Source organism: Pteropus medius, unplaced genomic scaffold (genome assembly GCF_902729225.1).
Source record: "Pteropus medius unplaced genomic scaffold, Ma_sr-lr_union100, whole genome shotgun sequence".
Classification (NCBI taxonomy): Eukaryota; Metazoa; Chordata; class Mammalia; order Chiroptera; family Pteropodidae; genus Pteropus; species Pteropus medius.
Genome location: NW_024340693.1, coordinates 3,873,662 through 3,883,074, shown reverse-complemented (window position 1 = coordinate 3,883,074; position 9,413 = coordinate 3,873,662). Strand labels below are relative to the sequence as shown.

At 57.3% G+C, this 9,413-nt stretch overlaps 1 protein-coding gene across 1 annotated transcript; it reads left to right on the top strand.

The window, feature by feature from the left end:
• The first annotated feature begins 2,691 nt into the window (after positions 1-2,691).
• GJA3 (gap junction protein alpha 3) lies at positions 2,692-4,009 on the top strand. Its single transcript, XM_039860506.1, has one exon. The coding sequence runs from the start codon at positions 2,701-2,703 to the stop codon at positions 3,991-3,993; it is 1,293 nt and encodes a 430-aa protein (XP_039716440.1). The 5' UTR covers positions 2,692-2,700; the 3' UTR covers positions 3,994-4,009.
• The last annotated feature ends 5,404 nt before the right edge of the window (positions 4,010-9,413 follow it).

Below are 9,413 nucleotides of genomic sequence, written 5' to 3'. Positions count from 1 at the left end.
CACGGGCCGACGGACAGAGGAGAGAGGGTAACGGGGTAAAAAGGAAGAGGAGGGAAAAAAATTAATTTGCCAGGCCCCGCTCCACATGATGCGACCTCGAATGTGTAAGCCAAGGAACAATGTTTTCCGTCCGTGCGTTGTTACAGAGGGAGCCCAGCCTGACCCAAAGCTCACCTTGGATCCGCCCGCACCCGGAGCCTGGACTCAAACCAGCGTTTCCCACTCGACAGCTCATGTCCCTCCTTCTGTCCTCAGCCCGCAGATGCGGGGGGCCCCCGGGGCGGGTCTTCAGCTCCCTCCTCTCGCTCCCTGGCCCTTAGGGGATCGCGCTGCAGTCTCCTCGGCCACCATCCAGGCACCGGGGCGACGAGGCAGCTCCCCACCCTCTTCCCTGCATGTCCCACGACGTCTGTCTGTAAAGTCTGTGCCCGGCTCTGTCGTCCTCCTGGGGGACCAGCGGCCACCCTGCAGACCGTCCTCCCTCCCTCCTACTGGACACACTCGCTCCAGTGTCCCAGCACCGCCTCACTCCACAGCCACAAAGCCAGGTCTCCATCTTCTGGTCCAGTCCCAAGTAGCCCCTCCCCCAGTGTGCCGGCCTGCACCTCGCCCATGACCTTCCCGCCCACGGAAGGCCCCTTGTTCATGCCTGCCTCTCTCTCTTTCCTTCTCTCTCTCTCTCTCTCTCTCTCTCTCTCTCTCTCTCTCTCTCCCCCCTCCTCCCTCCCTCTCCTCGAAGCCACCTCTTCTAGCCCAGCTCAAATTCACCGTCCCTGGCTGCGCCTTTGCAGGTCACCCCCTTCCCCGCAGTCCCTCCCATTCACTGGCGACCATCTCCGGGAACAGACCTCAAGCTGGAGGCTGCGCCTCAAGGGGAGGAAGCAGCTCCTGCAGAGGCTACAGCGAGTCTCAGGGACCACAGGAAGGTGGCCGCCCAGAGTGCTGGCCCAGGGCCTGCCGGGTGGGGCTCCCTGGTCCTGGACCCAGACCCAGACCTCCCGCAGAGCGGAGGGAGGGGCCAGGGCCAAGGGCAGAGTCGGGGGCCTCCCGACAGTCTGGGGCTGCTGGGGTCCCGCGTGACAGTTCGACTTGACAGCTGGGGGGAGACGCAGAGTGGAACCTAGACTGGTGCCCCGACATCTGACATCGTTCCCAGGACGTGGTCAGCACTTAAATTTCTGGCGAAAACACGTCACCTTCTAAGATGGGGGAGGAGAGCAGATGCCAGGGACGGTGTGGGGCGAGGCGGTGGGAACGGGAGGACTCGGGTCTCTCCAGACGGCAGATGCCCGAAACGGAGAGCTGGAAGCTCGTCCCAAGGAGGGTGACCCCCTGCCCGCGTGTTCGGACCACAGGGAGCGGCTCTGTTCTGTTTCTTTGCCGTCAAACCGTAACCTTAGTGCTGTTCAGCCTCACGGTGAGCACGATGAGAGCTCTGCAGCCCCCGGAGGGCTGTGTGCGCACCGGCCGCTCAGCCACCTCCCTCGCACACAGACCGGCCGTGACGACAGCGGCTCGGTCTGGCCCCATCTGGAGCCCCTGGCCCGTCTGAGCGGAGGCAACACCGACAACACCCTGTAGTCTTGGTCCCCCACGTCAGGGGAGCACTGTCACCTTCACGAAGAGGCCCACGGTCTCACCACCCCCACCCAAGAGGCCGATCCCTGCGGATGACCGTCGTCCCCACCGCGCAGAGGGAGACGCGGGCTCCTGCCTGGGGACGCGCAGCAGTGAGCCATTTACGTAACGTTTGCGAAGCCGCAGAGAGACTGTGAGAGAGGAGGGAGCAGAGTCCATGGCGGGACGTCTGCCGGTGGCACAGGCGCGGTGGCGATTGGGGCGGGAGTTGCTCTAATGTCACAGGAACAGGAGGGGCAGGATGAGGACCTGGCCAGCTGCACGCGAGGCCCCGGAGCTCCTGCAGAGACCGGGGTGAGGCCGGGAGGCCGGGAGAGGTCCGTGTCCCTGAGGCGGTCACCTCCCTTTCTTGGTCTCTGAAGTGAGTTGAGTGACCTGTGGTCGTCTGATTTCTGCCACACTGTGCAGGGCGATGTAGCTCAGTGCCACACTGGTGCTGTCGACCTTGGTTTACCCCTGGGTGGCACGGTAGTGGGCGCTATGTACAGACACACACCGATGGGGACTCACAACAGAAACATGTGCACACACGCACATGTGCGCACATCTGCATAGATGTACATATGCACTTGCATACACATGCATGTGTGCATGCCTATCTGCACCATGCACATGTGTGCATGCAAGGCACATGTATGTACACGTGCATGTGTGTACATGTACACACAGATGCGTGCAAGGAGCCTGTTGGTGTGCATGTCCACACATGTGATTCACACGTGTGTGTGCACGGTGAATATGCACCCATACACATGCATGAATTGCACACGCAAATGGCTGTACACTTGCACTCATGTATGCAAGTACATGTGGTGCATATGTATGTACGTGCCACATGCATACACGTGTGCACACATGCACGCACGTGTGTATACACATGCACACACACCTGCACAGAGCTCTGTAGCACAGCCCACAAGGGACATGGCAGGACAGCCACCCAGTGACAGTATATTCCAAATGCCATGCACAGCGACACCTTTGGGTGGTGGTCCAGCAGCTCACCTGTGCTACCTGCGTATTAACAGGCAATGTTCCCTCACAGGCTGGCAGTCCGAAGCAATGGGCGACTGGAGCTTTCTGGGGAGACTATTGGAAAATGCACAGGAGCACTCCACGGTCATCGGCAAGGTCTGGCTGACCGTCCTGTTCATCTTCCGAATCCTGGTGCTGGGAGCCGCGGCTGAGGAGGTGTGGGGTGACGAGCAGTCCGACTTCACCTGCAACACCCAGCAGCCCGGCTGTGAGAACGTCTGCTACGACAAGGCCTTCCCCATCTCCCACATCCGCTTCTGGGTGCTCCAGATCATCTTCGTGTCCACGCCCACCCTCATCTACCTGGGCCACGTGCTGCACATCGTGCGCACGGAACAGAAGAGGAAAGAGCGAGATGCAGAGCAGCCGAACGGGGACGGCGACCGTGGCCAGAGAGACAGGCCCCCGGTGCGGGACGACCGGGGCAAGGTCCGCATCGCCGGGGCCCTGCTGCGGACCTACGTCTTCAACATCATCTTTAAAACGCTGTTCGAGGTGGGCTTCATCGCTGGTCAGTATTTCCTGTACGGCTTTCAGCTGAACCCACTCTACCGCTGTGACCGGTGGCCCTGCCCCAACACCGTGGACTGCTTCATCTCCAGGCCCACGGAGAAGACCATCTTCATCATCTTCATGCTGGCCGTGGCCTGCCTGTCCCTCTTTCTCAATGTGCTGGAGATCTATCACCTGGGCTGGAAGAAGCTTAAACAGGGTATGACCAACTACTATAGTGTAGAGACCCCTCAATCCAGGCTGGGGGCCGCGAAACCGGGGGGCGTGAGCCCACTGCCCCCCTCCCTCTCGGCTCCAGCCACCGGCACTGGGGCGTGCCCGCCTTACTACACTCACTCTGCCTCGTCGCTGGGACAGGCAATGAGCAGGGCCTATCCTGGGGCTCCTTTTCCAGCCACAGACGTCACCAAGGAAGCTCTGTCTGAGGCGCAGGGGAAGGGCCACCCTGACAAGTTCTATGACAGCAGCCAACACCTGCTAACGGCAGAGCAGAACTGGGCCACCCAGGAGGCCGAGCAGCAGCTCTCAGTGAGGAAGGCCACCCCCCCGCCAGTGTCCCCGTCTTCCTCCTTGACCCCTCCGGGCAGCCCCCAGCCACCCCCCCAGGAGCCCGTCCCGGTGGAGAATGGGAATGGTCACAGCTTGGGAGAGAGCAGCTTGGAAGTGACTCCCGATGAGGGGGTGCCGGCAGTGACCTCCCCTGTGGATATGCACGCGCCGCCTCTGCTCCCCGCTGAGCCCAGACGGTCAAGCACGGCCAGCAAGGCCAGCGGCGGTCGGGCCAGACCCAGTGACTTGGCCATCTAGCGGTGCTGGCCCCAGACAGCTCATAATGACCTCTTTTCTAGCACCCCAAACCAGGTGTACTTCGGCGGAGCAGGTAGACAGCCCTGAGTGACAGAGTGCGGGAGCGGGCCGGAGGCCAGCGGAGGGGCGTGTCAGGTTCTGTGTCCTTGTGCCGTGCTTTGAGCTGCAGTGCAGTGGGGAGAACCTGGCACTTTCCACGGCGGGCGGGGGGAAGTGGGGTGCAGGGGCTGCTGGCCTCTGAGGACCTTCACAGCCTCGCCGGCACCCAGACCTGGCCCCTGTGCAGGAGCCGCCGCCTGTGCGGGTCTGGTGTCTGCTGTCACTTCAGTCCGGGACTTTAAGTTTCCTGCCCCTGGGCTGCGCACGTCCCGGGCAGCCCAGAAGGCCAGCGCTGCCTCTGGCCCGCCTCCGTCTGACACTCTTAACTCAGAGCTGAGTGTATTTGGGATATTTGCCAACGGCACTAAAAAAAGGTTGAGAGCAAGCCTGTGCAGTGTCATTTGAGATTCCGAAATTGCATGTGAAGCCCAGGTAGCCAAGTGTCGCCATGACAAGTGACAGTGAGCAGCTCCCCCGAGAGGCCGAGGTCCAGGGGCGAGGGCACAGAGGTGGCTGGGCACAGAGCGGGCGGGGACGCGGCCACGCTGAGGCCGTTTTTGACAGCTGCCCACACTGACGTGCGGCATGGCAGGCGACCCTCTGCGCTGACTTCTCAGCGATGTTCCCGCTTTGCGCTGGGCAGGTACGCCCACGCCCCCACTTTCTACCTTTCAGGAAAAGCGAAGGAAGCTTGGTCCCCCACGGCGGATGCTGACTGAGAGAGGGCTCCATCGTCCCCATAAGTCCCAGTAAGGACCGAACTTCCCTTTCAAAGGGATGCTTCCCCGCCCCGCGCCAGCCCCAACCTGTGACCACGTGCCGGATACCATGGAAGCAGGTATCCTAAGTGCCTCCGGGACCTCAGCGGGGCGGTCCCAGGGGGGCTGAGTGTGTGTCCCCGCTGTCTGCCCATCATCGGTCACTGTGGACCCACGAGCAGAGGTGACGCCGAGCCTGGTCCCCGTCACGGTCCACCTCCAACGGCCACCCGGTGTGGTGACCCTCGTTCCACGGACACCGGAGCCTCTCCATCGGATCCGTCCCTTTTCATGACTCCCTTTACTTTCCGATGAGTCTTTTGTGACCCATGGACAGTCTGGTGACAAGACTGTGACTTCCCGTTCTCAGATCGCTGAGAGTGCCTGGGGCCCCCCCGTGCGACCCGCTCCCTCCCTGGCACGTTCACAGCCTTTCTGCAGGTGCAAAATAAGACACTATGAAATGTAGCGTCTGAAGAAAGTAGAGATGAGGCGTTATGTATGCCCTTCAGTGGGGCGTCACCAGGAACGGGTGCATCATCACGTCTGCCACCAGAAAACACATTTGCGTATAAAATGAATTTTAAATACCGTGCATTCGACAAAATTCAGATCATCGATCCTATGATGAAGCGTTTCTCTTTGAATGGGCGCTCGATTCGGGAAGTGATTCTAACGTGACTGGGACACTAAGACACAAATTTGTCCCCCAAATTCTCTAACTACAAAAGCAAGCTCGCCAGGAAACGCTGGCCGCAAGATGAGGTTTTATCAACACCTTTATAAAACGGGGGGCTGGTGCCGACAAGACACACACCAGCTGCCGAGAACGCTGACGATCTGGAATGTACCCGTTTGGCGAACCCAGCTCACGATGCGAATAGTTCTTCCTCTTCGGTTTGTGCTGAAGGCCGCATGAAATTTCAGTCTGTTGTTCGAATCCCTTTAACGTTCCCCGGTGAAACCTGCCGGGAGATGAGGCTGCTCTCTCGGGTTTGCATGTCTGCGAACGGAGCTGGGGTGAAATACGGAAACCAGACGTGCGGGGGGTTGTGTTTGAGTAAGTGTGACAGGGAGGGAGGAGACCACGCGGTGTCCTGACCGCAGCCCAGCCTCTAACCTGCCACGTCACTCACGGAGGGTGGGAGGGATTGGCCTTCCTGCCTTGCAGTGGACAGAGGACAGCGAGGACCGCCCCTCTGTGCTTCGAATGGGTCGGGACCAAATCTGCCTGGACCGCGGCTTGGCACGTAGGAGGCACTTACTTAAGAGTGCCCCGGTGAGTGAATGAATGAGTGAATCGCTGAATGAATGAAACGTAGATTTCTGCTTAGCCACATTAACGTCATCGGACACAGATTGGAGCCTCAGAAAAAAAGGTATCAGAGAAGCCGATCCCCTTGCCAGGCCTGCCTAATTCTGCAGAATCAACTTTATTAAGATACAATTTGTGTTTGCAACATGGACATGCCAAAGGTGTCTCGCCACGATCAAAAATATTCTCATCCCTCTGAAAAGTCCCTTGTGCTCCTTCTAGTCAATTCTCCACCACCGACTCCAGGCAATCGCTAATCTGCTACCTGACACTATAGTCTTTTCTAGAATTTCATACAAATGGAGACATACAGTACGAACTCTTCCGTGTCTGACCTTCTTCACTCATCATAATGTTTTCAAGCTTCGCCTCCGTTGTTGCGGGATTCAGTAGTGTTCCTTCATATTGCTGAAAATCCCATTATCTGTCCATGCACCTGTTAATGAACTTCTGGGTGGTGTATTAGGGTTCTCTGGCGGGGAGGAGAGTTCATATATATAAATATATATCTATACCCAGTTGACCCTGGAACAGCATGAGTTTGAACTGCACAGGTCCGTTGATTTTTTTGCAATAAACACTGTAAGTGTATCTTCTCTGCCTTATGACTTTATTCATGACCTTTTAGTAAGCTACTTTATCGTAAGACTACGGCCTACGGTACACATAACACAAAATACATCTGTTTCTCGGGAAGGCTTCCGGTCAACAGGAAGCTGTTAGTGGTTAAGTTTGGGGGAGTCAGAAGTTAACACGGGGGTGTTCGCCTGCTCACCGGGAGTTGAGGCCCTAGGCCTTGAGTTGCTCAAGGGTCGACTGTGTGTGTGTGTAGATATAAAAGATAAGACATTTTCTCTGTAGGCCAACAAGTCCCAAGGTCTGCGGTCCCACCCGGTGGGAGGGCAGGACCCAGGAGAGGGAGCTGTGTCAACTCGAGTCCGAAGGCAGGAATAAACAATGTCCCATTTCAAAGGCCATCAGGAGGGAGAATTCTTTCTTAGTGACAGGACAGTCAGCTTTTTTGTCCTTTTCAGGCCTTGGGCTGATTGGGTGGGGCCCGCCCAGGTTAGGGCGGGCCACCTGCTGGAGGCAGAATACCAGTTCAAATGTTAATCTCATCCAGACACACCCAGAATCTTATGGGGGGTGGGCGGTGTATCCGGGCACTCCTGGGCCTGGGGAAGCTGACACGTAAATGCAACCATCACGAACCATGCTGGTCGGGAGTACGGTCACCTGCACGTTGGCCTGTTGTCCGGGCAGACTTTTTATCTTGACCGACTTCGCTGAGACGGTGGACGGTGGCTAGCCATTGGCTGCTGACGTGGGACACATCCATCCTTGGGTGGCTTTGCTCTGTCCCCCAGGCCCCACCTCCAGCAGGCTGACCAAGCTGTGCTCTCAAGGCCGTGGGACAGAAGAAAGTGGTCCAGCCTCGGTGTGTGTCCCATCTGCTCGCTTCCCATGGCCAAAGCACAGCCAGCTCAGGAGGGAGGCAGAGGAAATCAGCCTCCCTCTTTACCGGGCTCACGTGGCAAAGGGCACAGCGGCAGGCAGGGGTCCTCGACGAAGCCAACCTCGCACAGCCTGCGCAGTGCCATCCACTGTGACGATGCTGAAGAATCAATGTCCTTCCAGAAGGCGAAGTCGTCCAGAGGCTGGGGCCAGGGCACAGGAGTGCCTGAGGTGCCCGCGTTACGCGCCATCGGTACAGCTGGGCATCATGAGAGCTAACAGCCCGGCAACTCTAGAACTCGGCGCCCCCTGGGGCCTCACCCAGCAGGTGCTGCTCCTGCCTTTTACACGTGGACGGCCCGATATTTTACACACTCGGAGGAGTACACATAAGCTCCATCTAGCCAGTGTAAAGGAAAGTAAAAGCTGAACGCTCGAGGGTCCACCATTTGGATCAAGAAACACGATATTATTTAAACCTACAAAGGTCCCGTTTGGCCGTTCCGCATCTCGAGACCCTCCCTCCCCACTGGGGTTCACGTGTACCCTAAAACTCCATGCTAATATTTTCCCTTACGGTTTTACAATACACGTGGGTATCCCTAGACACGTCCTCCTTGACCCTTGAGTGATGCAGGGGGTTGGGGCGATCCCCTGGGCAGTCAAAACTCAGTGGGTGACTTCCGACTGCCCCAAACTTCACTGCTAACGACTGTTGACTGGAAGCCTTAGTAACAGCGGCGACAGTCAATCGACGCGCATTTTGCATGTTGTGGGTAGTACACAACGTATTCTTACAATAAGGCAAGCTAGAGAGAAGAAAATGTTAAGAAAATCGTAAGAGAAGATGTATTTACAGTACTGTACGTTTTTATTAGAAAAAAATCTGCATATAAGTGGACCCATGCTCAAACCCGTGTCCTTCAAGAGACAACTGCATTTTGGACTTTACGTAACTGGAATCAGTGTTTATACAGTCGCGTGTCACATAATGACGGGGACACGTTCTGAGAAGCGTGTCCTTAGGTGATTAGGTCACTGTGCCAGCATCACGGAGTGCACGACCCACACCTGGGCAGTACAGCCCCCTACACACCTGGGCTGCGTGGTCCAGCCCACTGCTCCTGACTGCCAGCCTGGACGGCCCGTCACCGTACAAAACAGGGCGAGACGTGATCAAGCACAAGAGAACGATGCCACCAGCAGACGCAGCACACACGACCTGTGCGAGGCGAGGCTGCAGCCGGTAACGCGCACGCCGCTTCAGCAAACTCGAACACGTGGGGCACGTTCGCACAGCGGCGGTGGTGCTGTCCCATAGCTTCATCGTAATCGTCTGGGACATACGAGATCCGTAGTTGACCAAAACGTCGTGACGTGGCGCATGGCTGGCCATCCCGTCCAAACTTCGCTTCTGAGGCTTACCCATGTCATTGAATGAAGCTGCAGCTTGCTCGCTCGCATTGCTAGGTATTAATTACACTGCTACATCCTCTGGGTTCGGTACCCATTCTGCCGCCGGCGGGCGTTCTGGTCGTTGCCAGCTTTAGGCTAGTGTGGCAGTGATGCTAGAGACAAATAGGGCCCACGTGCAAGCGAGGTCTCGTTCATGCACTCGAGGGCACTAGCGCTTCGGCATTTACAAGCGCAGTTTCGCTTGGCAATGCCACAAATAAACACTATGAGTGATGAGCGGTAAAAAGCTAAGAGAGTATTATGAATGGCTGCATGCCAAATTAGGTAAGATAAATAATTTCTAGAAAAATATAATTACTAAAACTGAGTCCAGGAAA